The 16405-nt window shown below is 50.3% G+C and overlaps 1 protein-coding gene and 1 long non-coding RNA gene across 2 annotated transcripts in view; one reads left to right on the top strand and one right to left on the bottom strand.

The window, feature by feature from the left end:
• Positions 1-789: 789 nt before the first annotated feature.
• The window catches only part of LOC112405054 (uncharacterized), a 16373-nt gene continuing 757 nt past the window's right edge, over positions 790-16405 (bottom strand). Inside the window, exons 2-3 of the long non-coding RNA XR_003004259.1 lie at positions 3688-3824; positions 790-1383 (exon numbers count right to left, since the gene is read on the bottom strand). This is a non-coding gene — a long non-coding RNA (uncharacterized LOC112405054). The remainder of the gene's footprint in view (positions 1384-3687; positions 3825-16405) is intronic.
• The window catches only part of FCHSD2 (FCH and double SH3 domains 2), a 309212-nt gene continuing 297580 nt past the window's right edge, over positions 4774-16405 (top strand). Inside the window, exon 1 of the mRNA XM_024753308.1 lies at positions 4774-4853. Coding sequence (XP_024609076.1) covers positions 4839-4853 — 15 coding nt within the window. The 5' untranslated portion in view covers positions 4774-4838. The remainder of the gene's footprint in view (positions 4854-16405) is intronic.

Here is a 16405-nt window from a genome sequence, read left to right as displayed (position 1 = left end):
AACCTTAGAGGGGGACCTTACACAGGTGAGGGCAAGGTATCCTGATCTTGCAGGAGCCCAGGATGTGGAATCCCACCACCCTGGGAGGAGCCTGCAGACTTTCCAGGGTGGGTCTTAGCAGACAGCCTGGCTGGTTATAAGAGCTCTCTTTGGCCTGGTGGCTTTCTTCCTGATAACCTCCAACCCCCCTCAGGATGTCTCCTTTATCTCTACCTGACACGCCACCCTACCTGCTCCCGCCCCCACCCCCCCTGCCGCAACCCCAGGCTCTGCTTCTCTGCCGTGGTTTCCACCTACCAGCCTGGTGCAGCACTGACCTCAGAGATGGGGTTGGAATGGTGTGTGTGGGGTAGGGGGTTGGGGATGGGTGGGGATAAGAGTGTAGTTCATCATAATTTGGAATCCCGTCATGTGAGCCAGAAGGGACCATGGGGATTGTCTAACCCAAACTATTTTACAAACGAAGAAACCTAGACCCAGACCTAGACTTGGGTAGGGAGTTGTCCAAGGCTATTCAGTGAGCTAGGAACAGAGACAAGATTAGAACCCAGGTCTTCTGATCCCAACTGAGGGCCTTCTTGCTCTGCCTGGAATCCTGCAGGAAGGAAATAAGCATTTCAGCTAGAGCAGTGGGTCTCAAATTGATGCCAGCTTGAGACACTGCACTGAAGTTCAATGTGGTCACTCTAGCGGTTCTTTGGAATCAGTTTGCTGATAAACCCAGACATGGGCACTGACACCTGTTTTATAAGGTGTTCTGCATTCCAGCCAAGCCAGAATATTCTCCTGTCAATTTGTTTAGATTATTATTAAAGTGAAGGTACAACATTTTGAAATTCAGGTAGAGATTTTGCAGACTCTCATGACTAAGGCTAGAAACCTGGTTTGAGAAATGGGCTGGAAGGACAGAAAATCCTGGGGAGGTGAGCAGATAGGACTACACTGCAGAGTCCATTATGATGGGGAACAGGGAGGGGCTGGACTCCTGCCCCCTGCCCGCCCCATGCTCCAGCCTCGCAGCCCTCTCACTGTGACAGGCAGGCCTGGGAGCGTCCTTCCCACGGTTTTGATCACATGGGAATCTTCAGGTTCCAGACAGAAGTCAAAGTCCTTCCTTGATGAGGCCTTGATGAGGGATCCTGGACTGGACATGCCCCATTATGATGGGGCACAGGGAGGGGCTGGACTCCTGCCCTCTGCCCACCCCATGCCCCAGCCCCCCAGCCCTCTCACTGTGACAGGCAGGCCTGGGAGCGTCCTTCCCATGGTTTTAATCACATGGGGAATCTTCAGGTTCCAGACAGAAGTCAAAGTCCTTCCTTGATGAGGCCTTGATGAGAGATCCTGGACTGGACATACCCTTTTCTGGGCTTTGGTCTTCATCTGAAATACAATGAAGTGGAGAGATTGGTGGGGATAGGGTAGGGGGAAGGGGGCAGGAGCATCTGTTTGTTAGAGCTGCCACTGCAAACTGGGCAGTTTTTCTGGTAGTTGAGATAGGTGGGAAGCTAAAAAGATCATCTTACCCTTTACTCCAATGCTGAGACATCATCTTTCAGAAATAATGCAAGAGGAAAAGGCATGGCTCTAGAAAGGACTGATAATCGCCCTTTAGTTATAATCTGGAGTTTGTCCCTTGGCGGGCAGCTTACATTTTTGTCCACAGATAATCATTTGGTCCTGTGGCAGCCCTGGGAAACCAGCAGACCGCCCCCACCCCTCCCCGAGCTCCCCCAAAGTGATCTCAGTGTGTTATTGCTGTCTGTGTTCCCATCACCTCCAGCCTCCCGCTCCACCCCAATGGAGCTGAGCCGCTCCAGAGTTGCCTCCTTTCTGTTCTATATCCCTAGGGCCCAGCAGCTCACCTGGACCAGAGAAAGCACCCAAAGAGCTAGCTGAAGGAATCAATTGAGACCAAGTAAGTGTTCCACATACATTCTCCCCCTAAGGACCTGCAACAGCTCTGTACCTGGCTACCCAGAAGGAGGCAGATCAATGACAAGTCAGGGGACCCAGAGCTTGAGCACAATAGGCCTGAGCCCGGGTCTCTGGGAAAACGGATGGCCAGCTGACCTTGGTGACGTAAGAGCCAGGACTGGGGCCACATCTTTTGGTTCACCCTCTGCTGGCCTCCCAGCTTCTTCGGCTCAGGAACGCCCAGGATTCTGGGCATGTCTGCCTGTAGCCTTCTAAAAATATCCCGGCTGCCCAGTGCCTCCCAGATGTCTGAGCACTGACTCTATGATTTCCCTGCTGGTAATGGGTCAGCCCTGACATGAGCAACCGGTCTGGCTCAAGCCACTTCCTGTGCCTCCCACCACACAGCCTACCGGAAGCTTGGCACAGCCCCACTTCCCAACCCTTGAAAGGCAAGGAGGGGTAGAGGCCTGACTGAGAGACCTCAGAGATTGTTGACTCCAGTGCCTTCTGGGAACAGACCAGAGAACCAAGGTCCAAGGACTTGCCCTGGGCTCTTGGGACATTAAGGTCCTCCCCAACCCACTCCCCAGCACTCTGTTCATGCCTGCTGCTGCCCCACTTCCCACATGCTACCTGGAGTCCAGGTCTGTAAGCTGGATCTGACTTCCCCACTCCAGCTGTAAACTCCTGAAAGCAGTGATGGGGAAGATCCCTGTGATGCCCATGGTGCCCGGAAGAGTGTCCAATCTGCAGTGCATGTCAGTAAATGTAGATTGGATTAAACGATGTAGTGGCAGCCAGGGCTGTGCACAGAGCCCTGGGCCAGGGACTAGGGCCTCTGGGTTCTAATCCAGGGTCAGCCTCTGTGATACCATATGTCCTCATTAATTGCTCTGGATGAGCCTCAGATGAACGGAGTCTGGATGAGATAGTGTCCAAGGACTAAGCCAGCTCTGCTGTCCCAAAGCCATGAACTGATGACCTGTTGGGTATTCCTGTCCTTCCCTTTGCTCCACTGTGTATGGGGAGATGGCATATCCGGCTGGTTCCACCCAGCTCCAGGCTCTCAGTTCCTACGCCCCCCTGTGTACCTCTGAACATCCCGCCTCTGGTCCGACCCCCGCAGACCGAGCTCTTCCAGTGGTGCCACCCTCTGACTCTGCAACTGGGGGCCCAGGAGTGAATACACCTGCCCCACCCCTCACTTACTAACCGTGTGATCTTAGGTAAGGCATTGACCTTTTCTGGGCCTGAGTTTTATCACTTGTACAATAGGGATAAGAAGACCCACCTTAGAGGAGTGTTAGGAGAGTCAAAGGAGATTCCACATCTCAGATTTGAGGGCATACATCTCCTGCAGAATGTCTCCCCTGACCTCCCAGAATGGCTCAGGTGCCTTTGCTGGCTCTCCAGTTCTGCCTTCCCTCCCTCACACCACGTCCATGCTGTGTGGCTCTCCATGCATCCATCCCCCACCAGGCTGGTGGCTCCTCAAGGCCATAAGTCCCCAGGGCCCAATACAGAGTCTTCACAGATGAAGGCCATGGGAAGTTTTTTGGCCAACAAAGTGAGTGAATAAAGCCTGGGGGAAACACAAAGTGTTGTGTAGAAGTCTGGGAGTCTGACTTAGGAGGGGTCTGCTTGAGAGTGGGCACTAGTGGTATGAATACAGAAAGCTGCTTGGAGCCCTTCCCTCATATCTCTGATTGGTGAATTCATCTGTGACGATCCCTGAGAAGCATCTTCTTCCCTGAGAAAGCTGTTCACCTGGGCACATGATGCACTGCACTGCAGGATTCTTTACAGGTCTGTCTCTCCCCTCACGATGTGGTGAGTTCCTTGAAGTTAAGACTCTGTTGGATCTCATATACCAAGCACTGTATCTGGTGTGAGTCCAAAAAGGGCTGTGGAGAGAAAAAATGTAGATGAAGACAATGATTTCTGAATGTGACATGGGGTTGAATTGCCTCATCTTTAATGCCCCTCCCAGCCTTGGGGAGGATGTTAAGTTACCAAGCTGTTGTCTTCCTTCTGGAGTCACATGTGGGTTAAGTGTAAGCTGGTGAAGATTGATAAAGAGCTGTGACTTTCCTCTGCTAAGGGAAGGCTGCAGAAACCAGACTCTAGACATAAAAGGCCCCTGGATATCCCAAAGATGTTTCTCAAGCCCTTGATCTGAGTCTATTTGCTCGTATTTTACACATTAATTTTACACCCTTGGCGATCTGGTTGTCAACAGTTTAAAGGTTAATTGGCAGCCATGGTGGGGTGAGGTTGCTGTTACAGGCAGGTGTCAGGCAGGCTGGCACTCACCAAGGCAGCAGAGAGAAGCGGCAGGGAGATAGAAAAACAAAACAATATTACACAGGCAAAAGCACTTAAGAGCAACACAGGTTGGGACCATTTAGTTAAGGTCAGGCCTCCCTAAAATCAATGCCCCTTGGTACATCACTGCTTCTGTTCTGGGAAAATCCCTTTTGGGACCTCAGTCTCCCCCACCTGTAAAATGAACAGGTTTCATGAAGGGCTCTGTGTGTTTATGATCCTGCAGGAGTTCCCTCATGTGAAGCCTTTCACTTCACAACTATACAGGTCAAATGAGGTCAAGACTCCAGTCTCCAGGGGTTTTGGGTAATCAGGTTTTCCTGCCACAAATCTCCAAGGGTGGAGACTGTCCTTAGCGGGAGTCCACCACCAAAGCTGTCTGGGCTGAACTCCCAAGAAGAAATGACACTCCCCAGGTACTGGCACAGAGCCTGTGGCCCATCGTCAGCTTGCTGCCTACGGAAGGGGTGAAAAGGAAGCCTGGCTCTGAGTGAAACGGAAGTGCCTAAGGTCTGACAGTTGCTCTCAGCATTCTGCAGCCAGGAGGGAAGTAAAACTGTCCGGGCATCTGGCAGCTTCCATCCTGAAAGCCCATGGGACAGCAACAGGTGAGGCCTGGTGTAGGCATGCTCTCTGGTCCAGAGCCCTGGCCCATGCCGGCTAGCGGGGAGGTGGGAGGGGGAGGTCCCTGGAGAACAGAGAGATATTCACAGCCTAGTAGGAGATAGTTACAAAATCATGGGTTAATCGTGATTATCAATGTACATATGGGTGCTGAAAAACTGTCAACAGACCTAATCCAGCCTGAGGCTCAGGGAGAGCTCCAGAGCAGGTTAAATAACCTGCCCAAGGTCATATAGCTAAAAAGCTGTCCAGCTGGGCCAGAGATTTGAAAGGAAGGGGAGTTCAGAAAAAGGCATAACTAAATAGTAGTCTAGTCAGCTTGTGCTTAGTGCTGTCATCAAGATCTGAACAAGGCTATGGAGACCCAGAGGCATAAGGATTATTTCTGACCTGGGGGAAAAAGGAAGGTTTTCTAGAAACAGGGGTTTTGAGCTGGGGTTTGAAGGATGAATATGAGCTTATCAGGCAGAGAAGAGGAGGAAAGGCTGAAGGCAAAGGGAAGTGCATATATATGTTGTGTTTGGAACAAAGACACCTAAAATGGTGAGGTTGAGAGATGAGGTCAGGTGGTCCAGCAGGAGTCATGTGGTGAAGGGCCTAGAAGGTCATGTTAAGAAGCCTGGGCTTCATTTGGAGGGCAGGGGGAGCCATAGAAGCGTCTTGAGCAGAGGAGTGCATGGTCAAAGTAGCATGTTAGAAGGCTTGCTCTAGCTGCTTAGGAGGGCAGAGGGTAGGAGAGAGCCAGGTTGGGGGAGAGGCAGGAATGTTGGCAGGGAGGCAGCGACAGAGGATTGAGGGTAACTAGGTCAGTGTCAGGCCCAACCCCTGATGAGGAATTGAAACTTTTTAGGAGCCTATAGAGGTGTGGAGGAAATGAGAATTGAAACCTGGGCCCTGCTATGGCTGCGGTCTGGGCAGGTGCAGTTAGCAAGGGAAGTGAAAGAGTTGGGGTGACTGGCCGTCCAATCCTGAGGGAGGTGAGAGTGCTTGGGAAGGAATGTAGGAGGCCTGTCCTCAGGTGCGAACCTTGTTCCAGGCTAGGGCAGCGTTAGGCACCATGTCCAGGGAGGCCGAGGGGCACCTGCCACTGACCACTGTGTGGCCCACCAAGTCCCTGCCCCTCAGGGATCTCAGTTCCTTCTGCCAAGCCTTTGCTCAAGTCTCTCTTGAGATAAGCTTTTCCTCCCTCTCCTCCCTGCCTTTCCAGCAACCTGTGATTCCGGATGAGGCCCTGCCCAGCCCTCCAGGGAGCCTTCTCTGAGCAGAGCAGTTTCCTGACTTCCCACCCTGCCTGAGTGGTGGCATGGCCATGCTCTGCCTTGAGGCATGTCTTGTTCTGTGGTCTTGGTCCACCGTTCTAGTTACTGTTGCCTTGCTGCAGGTGCCCCTGTCCCATCTGACCCTTCCCACAAGAGTACATTTAGGACTGATGGTCAGAATCAGACCCTGGGGCCCTCAAGCCACATTGCACATGTCTGCCCTAGAGCAGGTGAATGGGAGGGCTGTTCCTGGGTCAGGCTGGTTGGGTCTTTGTTCTGGTGAAAGTCTTGGCCTGACTGAGCCAAGTAGGCAGATCTAGGTGGAGGGCCCCATATTTTTTTTGGTAGTCTATTTCATTTTTTTTAAACCGAAGTATAGCTGATGTACAATATTATATGTTACAGGTATACAATATAGTGATTCCCAACTTTTAAAGGTTATACTCCATTTATAGTTATTATAAAATATTGGCTATATTCCATCCTTGTAGCTTATTTTATACATAACAGTTTGTATCTCTTACTCCTTATCCTTATATAGCTCCTCCCCATGCCCTCTCCCCACTGGTAACCACTAGTTTGTTCTCTACGTATGTGAGTCCGTTCCTTTTTTGTTATTTTTACCAGTTTGTTATACTTTTTAGATTCCACGTATAAGTGATATCATACAGTATTTGTCTTTCTCTGTACGACTTATTTCACTTAGCATAATACTGGAGGGTCCTGTATTAGTCAGGAGGCCAGCAGGAAGCAATTCACCTGTAACGGTTCAAACGAAGAGACTTAATGAAGGGACTGCTGTACTGAGGTGTGGGCAGGTTAAGGGAACAAATAAAAGATGGTGAGGCACCCACCCAGAGACTAGGGCTGAAAGGAGGGGTGGGAATCACATCACCAGAGCCCGATGAGAGGCAGGGCTGCCTGGCAGAAATGGGATCAAGGAGGGAGTGGGGAAGGAGCAGAGGGAGAAATAGCCCAACCACTCTCTCCTGTCATCCTCCAGTCTCCTGTCGTTTCTCATTGTCCAAACCCAAATGGAAGCCAGTTGGCAAGGGGGTCTTGTGATGCAGTCCACAGGGATCAACCTCCTGCAGGGCTGAGGGTCTGGGTTGAGGTGCAAATAGAGAATAACAATCCCCAGATATGCCTGAAAAATTGTCACCCAGATAGAATATCTGGAAGAGAGATATTCATTGGCCTTGACCCATTCATTTCTCTGTGATCAGTGCTGGGTTGGAGGTTTTTCTTACTGCCCCAGAGAGAAAAGACCAAACTTCACCTTTACATTCATATTGCTACCATCTAGAAAGCACTGTCTGGTGACCTAGAGAATGACAGAGCCACAGGGGTCTCAAGGGTAACCATCCCAGCCTACACAGTGCCTGAGACTCAGAGAAAGTGAGAGCTGTGCCTGGGGTCACAGGGCCAATGTGAGAAAAGCAGTATCCAGATTATGTAGTTAAGACCACATAGCTAGAAAGCAGCAGAGCCAAAATTCAAACTGGTTAGTCTGACTTAGAGCTTGACCCAGGCTCTTAACAGAGACCCCAAGCTGAGTGCCCAATATACAGGGAGGAAAGGCACTGGAGTTAATGTTACCCAGCCCAAGGTGCCTTGTCCTTCAGACCCACCCAGCCTCTCTTTGTGGTCCATGCACTCATAAGCCTCCTCCTGGGAGGAACAGCAGTGAAGTCACTAGCCCAGTGCAACGTGTGAGAACAGAGGGCTCAACATAAACAGACAATAGGCCTGAGTAGGCCCTCAGGCACACCCTCCCTTAGGGTGCTGTACTGGGCCTTCTCTTCTGTTACCTGGCTGCCCATACTTAATGTTCCACTTCTGGTAAACCTCGCGGTCTTCAGGCCTTCAAATCCATCCATCTAGGATGCCTTGTCCTAGGTGCTGGGGATACAGTGGCAAATAAGATCTTCTCCCAGAGATCTATGGGAATGGGGAGCACTGATAGGAAGGGTGAGACAGGCAATACACATGCCTATTATAGAGTGTGTCAAGCACCATAAAGGGGTATCAGTTTTCAAAATTTGAAGCAAACATCAAAGTGGGACACCCACGAAAGGCCACAGTTCACCTTCGCAGGCTCATTTCCCAGAATTCACTATTCAAGCTCTTCCTAAACATGGCTCAGGCCCATCCAGCCTGCAGTTTTTGCTCTCTCTCACTGTTCCTTTCCTGGGAGTGTCCACCTCCCATGCTTCAAGGCCCACTTCCGGTGCAGCCTTCCAGTTTCCCTCTTTTAGACAGAGGCAGCTTCTGCACCTGGAACTACCATAGCATTTTGATTCTGTGCTTTGGAACTTCTTACTCAGGCTCAAACAATAGTGAAGCAATTCTAGATCTATTTTGTCCATCTATAGCTCCTGGTTTTTTGGGGTTTTTTTTTTTTTTAGCATCTTTATTGGAGTATAATTGCTTTACAATGGTGTGTTAGTTTCTGCTTTATAACAAAGTGAATCCGTTATACATATACATATGTTCCCATATCTCTTCCCTCTTGCGTCACCCTCCCTCCCACCCTCCCTATCCCACCCCTCTAGGTGGTCACAATATAGCTCCTGTTTTTTTAAAAAAATTATTTATTTATTTTTTGGCTGCACAGGCTTTCTCTAGTTGCAGTGAGCGGGGGCTACTCTTCATTGCAGTGCGCGGGCTTCTCATTGCGGTGGCTTCTCTTTGTGGCAGAGAATGGGCTCTAGGCTCGCGGGCTTCAGTAGTTGTGGCACGTGGGCTCAGTAGGTGTGGCTCGCCAGCTCCAGAGTGCAGGCTCAGTACTTGTGGTGCATGGGCTTAGTTGCTGTGCGGCACGTGGGATCTTCCTGGACCAGGGCTTGAACCTGTGTCTCCTGCATTGGCAGGTGGATTCTTAACCACTGCACCACTAGGGAACTCCTATAGCTCCTGTTAATTCAATTTTTCATTCTCCCCTCCTTGAATACTACAGGTGCAGCAACCATTTGCTCAATGAAAGTTTGGCAGCCCAGTTCTCAAGAGGAGGGACTGGGTGAGTCCAGAAACTATGACAGAGTGGTTAACCATTTGGACACTGGAGTTCCAATCCTGTTTCTAATTGTGTGATCATGGGGAAGTTACTTAACTTCTCTGAGCCTCAGTTTCCCCATCCTGAAAGTCAGGATAATTGGTGTTGTGAGAATCAATGCGTTAACATAGTCAAAGCCCTCAGAGCTGTGCCTGGTACTCCATAAGCATGTAAGAAATGTTAGCTATTATTATTACAGCTGTCATTAGGAGCCAGGGGTGTGAGCTTGTAAACGACTCCTCACACCTAAGCAAAGCTTGTGCAGATACACACAGTGACTCAGCACACAGCCACATTTGGAGATCAGACTGAGTGGGTAACTGCAACCCCATTTTAGAGATGAGCAGAGGCTCAGAGAAGGTAGGGGCATTCATTCATTTGACAAATATTTATGGGAAATTTCCACATGTCGGGCACTGCTTCTCTTCCCACATGAAGATTACTGAATCCTCAGAGGAGGGGATGAAGGTACTGTGTTTTAAACAGGTACCCCTAGGTGATTCTCAGCTCAGGCAAGTCTCGGAAAATGCTTGGATTCTAGGATACTAGGACAAGCATCTTGCCACATTCCAAATTTGGAACTGAGTTTTATAGGAAATACCATTTTCTGGTGGCAGATTTGCATATCAGATAACAGCACAGACCCTGGAGCCTGATTAATTGGGTACAAATCTTAGTTTGCTTTACCCTTAGCAAGCGTAGGGTAAAATGGGGCTAATGATATTACCTACTCCAAAGTTGTTGTGAGAATTAAATTAATTATTTATGTGAAGCGTTGAGACATAGTAGCTATTATAAAGTATAAGCTATTATTATTACTGTACCCAGTGTAGACAAGCATCAGAGAGAAGGCGGGGGTGGTGGATTTAATGCTTCTTACCCCAGGATTAGCTCTGCATACAGTGTTGGCAGTGTCTGTCTCTTCAAGGAGACTCACCTCCTGCTCCCTTCCGCTGGAAGAGCTTTCCTGAGCCAGGGAATTTCCTCCCATAGCAGCTGATAGCAGCTCCCAGCATTCTGATGCCACGTGCTCTGCCTGCAGCAGCATGGCAAGAATTAGATCCCATGTTGGGGCCAAGGCTAGATGGGTGGGTGGGTTTAGGGGTTGGATGTGTCCATTTAGGAGGGCTGAAAACCAGAGGGGGAAGTACAGGTCCTGGGGAAGCTTCTCTCCTTACACTGGGTCAACTTCTGTTGAGAGTGGTGCTGAGCTCGCCCAGGCCACAGGATGTGGTATGTGGATGGATGTGTTGCAGACAGGGGAAGGGTGGGTGCCCAGGGAGCAGGCAGAATGCCAGGGCATCTGCCAGTCCTCCAGGACACTCATTTTGGCCTACTGCCCTCCAGCAGGGAGCAGGCAAGCATGTTTTGTTTTGGCATTAACTGGGCAGGCTGTGGGAAAATAAGCAACAGGCTTTCTAAGCTGAGCAGGGCCTGCTCCCTCCACAGGTCAGCGCACAGTGGTTACAGAGCTGCCACCTTCCCATCCTGCTGTCCCTCCCAGACAACTCCAACTCCCTCCCCTGGTCTCTGCCTGACCCCCATCCCCCAGCTTAGCCTGGAGGGTCTTCTCCATGGAAGAGGCTCACAGATGGGTAGCATCCCATGCCTTCCAGGCTGGGAAGCCCCAGTGCTACAGATGAGGAAATGAAGGCTGAGGGAGGGCAGGGACTTCCCGGGTCCTCACGGTGAGTCAGGATAAAACCAGGACTGTAGCTGAGCTTAACCTCCTCCCACGGGAATTCCTCTTTTTGTGTTTTATTATTATTTTTTTAATTTGCAAACAAAACCAGAACAAAATGAAGGGAAGCTGAAGGAAAACACATGTATGCACAGAGGAAACTCACATTTGTAGGCAGTATGATTGCAGGCATTTTATATAAACATTCCCATTTAATTCCCATCACAGCCCTGCAAAGAATCATTATTTCCCTTTTATGGACAAGGGAACTTGGTTTAAAAGAGGTTTCAGGACTTGGTCAAGAACCCAAAGCTTGGCAGGGAGGAGGTGGACATCTAACCCAGGTGTGCCTGACCCCAAATCCCTGTGATGTTACCCCTGCACCCAAACCTGACTGTTTTCCCCATTGGTCCTAGCTTCACAGAACTGTAATCGCACTGCAGCTCCCAGTGGGAAGCCCCGGTCAGCATCCCACGTGGCAGTCATTCAGCCTTCCTTAATGTATCCCAGGATGAGTAGTCACTTGCTTACATAGCTCCCCAGCCTTTTGCAGATCATGTACCTGTTATTTCATTTAAACTGCACCCACCCCCCAGGAGGAACACAGGCCAGAACTTGCAATGTGCCAAAGGTCACACGGCAAGTGCCTGGCAAAGATAGCACTAGAACCGTGGTTTCCTGCCCCCTGATGTCAAAATCATGTGACTCTTAGCTCCTACCGTAGCCCTGGAACTGTCCCCTGACCCCCCATCCAAGCTGTAACACTCCCTGACAGGGGCACCAGCTGACCACGTAATTCCCTGCCCCAGTGCCTGCCTCTCGGGAACTCACCTCTGGCCTTAGATCCCTGCTACCCGACTCTCCTGGGCTGCCTTTCATGACTTGGACTCACTGTTATACCTTTGGTTCATGTGTTGAGATTGGGAGTTGCTGGAGTACAGGGCCTGGGTCTCACCCTAAAGACCTGCTTACAACTGAGCCCAGAATGAGGGGCTTGTTGACGCTGGATGGAATCCAAGGTCTAGTTCTGCCACAAAGTGGCTTTGTGGCCTAGGGAGAGCCTCTGCCCTCTTCTTGTGGCCACAGATCTTGAAGCCTCACTCCAGTGGGCTGTGATTCTCTGTCTGCAGAGCTGACCAGTGGAGGAGACAGGCACATTCCTACAACAGGCTGACCAGAGGCCTGTGTTGAGAGATCACCTCAGGCAGAAGCAAAGGCCAGTATGTGTGTGGGGGACGGAGGTGGAGGGTGAAAGATGACTAGGGTAGAAAGGAAGTGAATGGGTTCACAGGCTGCATGGTCTGCAGCATCATCCCCAGGTCGGGGTGGTGGGGCTCAGGCAGGGGACAGCTGGCATCTGGATGGGCTGACAGGTATTCCTGAGCAGCCCATGACAATGTGAGTGGGAGATAATGACAGAGCACGAAAGGGAGTAGAGGGGGCTTTGAATCCCAGCTGCAGGAAGGGTAAGGGGTGCCTTGGTGCAGAATGGGCAGATGGGATGGTGGCCATCTTCTCTGGAGAAAGCCTTGGATGGAGTGCCAACCTGTTGCGGGTGTCCATTCTGGACCAGGGTAGGGTGGGGTGCTGTTCACATTCTAGCCACGCTCAAGTGCTGCTGCATATTTTGCCTCCCTGAGGTTTCTCCCAGGAGCCCTGTGGAATTTTGGAATAGCTCGTCTTCCAGTGCCCACTCTTACATCTGCTCCAGGCCAACTTTCAGTCCTGGCTCTGACTTAAACTTAGAATCATATTACTTCCAGGAGACTTCATAGCAGCATGCAGGCTGGAGGGAGAGCATAGCTTCAGAGCCAGAGGTAGCCAGGGGCCAGGCCTGGCTCTCCTGGCCCAGCTGTGTGACCTTGGGTAGGTCATTTCACTTCTGGGCCTCAGTTTGTGAAATCTGTGAAATGGATCATATGTATCATTAGGGGTTGCTGTGAGGGTGTAGAAACAGTGTAAATAACACGCCTAGTTCAACGCTTGAAACGTGGAAGAGGCGAAATAAATGGTAGCTGTTATCAATTCCTTCCCAGGGTGAGAATCCCATCTGTGGCCTCCTTGATGGAAGGGAGCCAGCACCTGCATGCACAGACCCAGGGATGGGGGAGCTCACCCCCTCCAGGGGCAGCTCTGCCTGGAAAACCTCCTTCCTTAGATGCAGCTGAGACCTGTTTCTGTTTGGTCTCTGGGGCCACAGTGCATGCTGCTCTGTGGTCACAGGAAAGCTTTGTGGCATTTCCCCCAAAGAATCTCAAGAGATCTTACTGGTAACACAGTGCTTGCCTGCATTGAAGGAGCAAGGCTCTGGAAGTCCCCAGCCTGGTTCAAAGGGTACATTTTCGTCAGGCTTACATGTCACAGAAATCTCCTTCCCCATCCCTGTGGAGTTTGGAACATACAGATTGTACCCTCCTGAGTCTCCTTTTTTCCTGGGTGAACTCTCCCAATTCCTTTGAACATTCCTCATAGAGGCGAACAGGAGAACTAGGTTCTGGTCCCAAATCCATCACTTCGGGGCAAGTCACTTATTTTCACTGAGCCTCTGGTTCCTCATTTGTAAAATGAAGAAAACAATACTCTCTCGTAGGATTACAGTGAAGATTAGCTTGGAAAAGTAATATAAAAGTTTGGGGTTTGGAAAAGGCACTTGGTAAATATTAGACACATTTTAAAAGAAACCACATTTAAAACAAATTTATTTATTTATTTGGTTGCACTGCACTGGGTCACCTTCCTTTTTTTTTTTTTTTTTTTTTTTGTCTGCATCGGGTCTCAGCTGTGGCACGTGGGATCTTTGTTGAGGCATGCGAAGATCTGTCCTTGGAGTGTGGGCTCTTCGTTGTGGCATGCGGGCTTCTCTCTAGCTGCAGTGTGCGGGTTTTCTTTCTCTAGTTGTGGCGCATGGGCTCTATCATTTGCGGCATGCGGGCTCTCGTTGAGGCACTCGAGCTCAGTAGTTGTGGCGCACGGGCTTGGTTGCCCTGTGGCAATGTGGGATCTCAGCTCCCTGACCAGGGATCGAACCCACGTCCCCTGCATTGGATGGTGGATTCTTTACCACTGGACCACCAGGTAAGTCCTGGCACTGGGTCTTAATTGCGGCTCCAGGGCTCCTTACTTGCGGCATGTGGGCTTCTCAGTTGTGGCATGCAAACTCTTAGTTGTGGCATGCATGTGGGATTTAGTTCCCTACCAGGGATCAAACCTAGGCCTCCTGAATTGGGAGCATGGAGTCTTATCCACTGCCAGGGAAGTCCCAGAAACCACATTTTTTGAGAAAGCAGTTAACAGGTAAGCCCATTTGGTGTTGCCCATTAGCTTTCTTTTTTTAATACATTTTATTTAATTTATTTATTATTTTTGGCTGCATTGGGTCTTCGTTGCTGCGCGCGGGCTTTCTCTAGTTGCGGTGAGCGGGGGCTACTCTTCGTTGTGGTGTGTGGGCTTCTCATTGCGGTGGCTTATCTTGTTGTGGAGCACAGGCTCTAGGCATGTGGGCTTCAGTAGTTGTGGCTCGCAGGCTCTAGAGCGCAGGCTCAGTAGTTGTGGCACATGGGCTTAGGTGCTCTGCAGCATGTGGGATCTTCCTGGACCAGTGATCGAACCCATGTTCCCTGCATTGGCAGGCGGATTCTTAACCACTGCGCCAGCAGGGAAGTCCCGTCCATTAGCTTTTTATAACACCTGCATAATCATTCCAGAAATCATTCCAGAAAGTCAATGCCATTCCTGGTTTCAGAATAATGGCAAATCAGGTGGAGGGTACCCTCCTAAATCCATAAAATAAAGCCCCAGGGTTTGACTTCAGCTGTGAAGAGCCTACTAAGTTCCAGGCTCATTCACTTACCTTACCCTGCAGTTGGGGACCAAGGCCCAGAGAAGGCCCAGCAGACCAGTGATAGAGGCTGGATCCCAAGTCTCCCAACATCCAGCACCTTTATACTCCCAGTGCTCACTTCCAGTAAAGGGAGGTGAAGGGAGGATAATTTCTGGGCCAGACTAGCTGCACCCAGGACTAGGATTCAGCAAATCTTTGTTAAGCACCTTTTGTGTGCAGGACACATCTGGGCAAGCACTGTTACCCCTTCCTGCCACTAGCCCGGTGTCATTCATGGAATGGTTAGTCTGGAACTCAGCTATGGTGAAGGCCCAGGCTGATTCTTTCTTGCTCATCCTTGTGTCCCCAGTGTCTGGCCCAAGTCTTGGCACAAAGCAGGACCTTAGCAAATATTTTTTGAATAAAGGATGAATCAGAAAGCATTTATTGAGCACTATGTGCCAGGCCACATGGTAGGAGAAATTCTATTTAATACAAGACTGTATTAGAGGCTGGTATTAGATCCCATTTTTACAAGTGAGGTAATAAAGGTTGAAAGAGATGAACTGACTAGGTCAACACTTCACAGTGAATTGGTGGTGGAACTGAGACTGGAGCCCAGCCTGGCTACCTCCAGCTGGCAGCCCCACATCTATCAGGGAGCTGGGCCTCCAGCACCTGCTCCCTTGCCTCAGGCCTTCCCTGATAGTAATTGGGGACTCTGATAAAGGGTGCACTTTTGAATGGCTTCAAGGAAACCAGGAATAGCAAGCCTGGTCTCCTAATTCCTATACAGATTAATCTGACTCAAGCATAGCTCTGATTCTACCGCCTTCCTATACAAGAATCTAGGCTAACAATGTAAACAACCTAGGTTGTTCCATCTTCCCAATTTCTGGCCAAGTGGCATTGGGCAACTTATTTGGGTCTCTCCAAGCTACACTCACCTTCCTCTTTTGCCTGACCATACTTCTGAGAATAGGTGTTTGAGACCCCAACTTCTGATAAAACTTGGTTGATCTAATTTACCCTTCACACAGCTCACACAGCCCTATGGCTCTGGAAGAGGTATTTTCATTCTAAGGACCTCAAGGGAGGCTGATATCCCTACCCCAAGATGGTCTGGATAGAGGAGGAAGTTGGGGTGGGGAGAGCCGCCCAGAACATCCTCACAGGGAGATGAGGAAGCCTGAACTCACCCAGCCAGCCAAGGGCAGGCAGAGTGAACTGGCACCAAGAGGTCCTGACTCCCATTCAAGAGCTTTCCTCTATTGCCCCTGCTGCTCCTTTATTTTTCCTCATGATTGTCATCGGCACCTGTTTCTCTATAACCCAGAGAACACTTAGTTACCCAGAGATTCTAGTCCTGCTGTGTAACCTTCATAAGGTCTCCACTCCTCTGCCTCCCATTTGTGAAATGGGGATCCTGGCCTTAACAACCTCATGGTCCTCTAGCACGCAGTCCACACTCTTTGACTTGGACGCCCTGTAGCAGGGAACCGATTTTTTCTTTGCAGGGCAACTAGACGCCCTCCCTCAAGCCAGGCACCCTCGGCCGCCGCGAAAGGACTAGTCAACGCTCGCTCCTTGGTGACTAGATCGGCCAGGTTCATCCGCCCGAGGGGAGAGGGGTGTTGGAGGACAGAGAAGCAAAAAACGGGACTCTCCTACTGTCCCCCCATTATCTCACTCACATTCACACACACACACACACACACACA

This window comes from Neophocaena asiaeorientalis, unplaced genomic scaffold (assembly GCF_003031525.2).
Source record: "Neophocaena asiaeorientalis asiaeorientalis breed wild unplaced genomic scaffold, Neophocaena_asiaeorientalis_V1.1 scaffold618, whole genome shotgun sequence".
Lineage (NCBI taxonomy): Eukaryota > Metazoa > Chordata > Mammalia > Artiodactyla > Phocoenidae > Neophocaena > Neophocaena asiaeorientalis.
The sequence above is the reverse complement of the archived record's forward strand: the minus strand, read 5'-3'. Positions and strand labels throughout refer to the sequence as shown.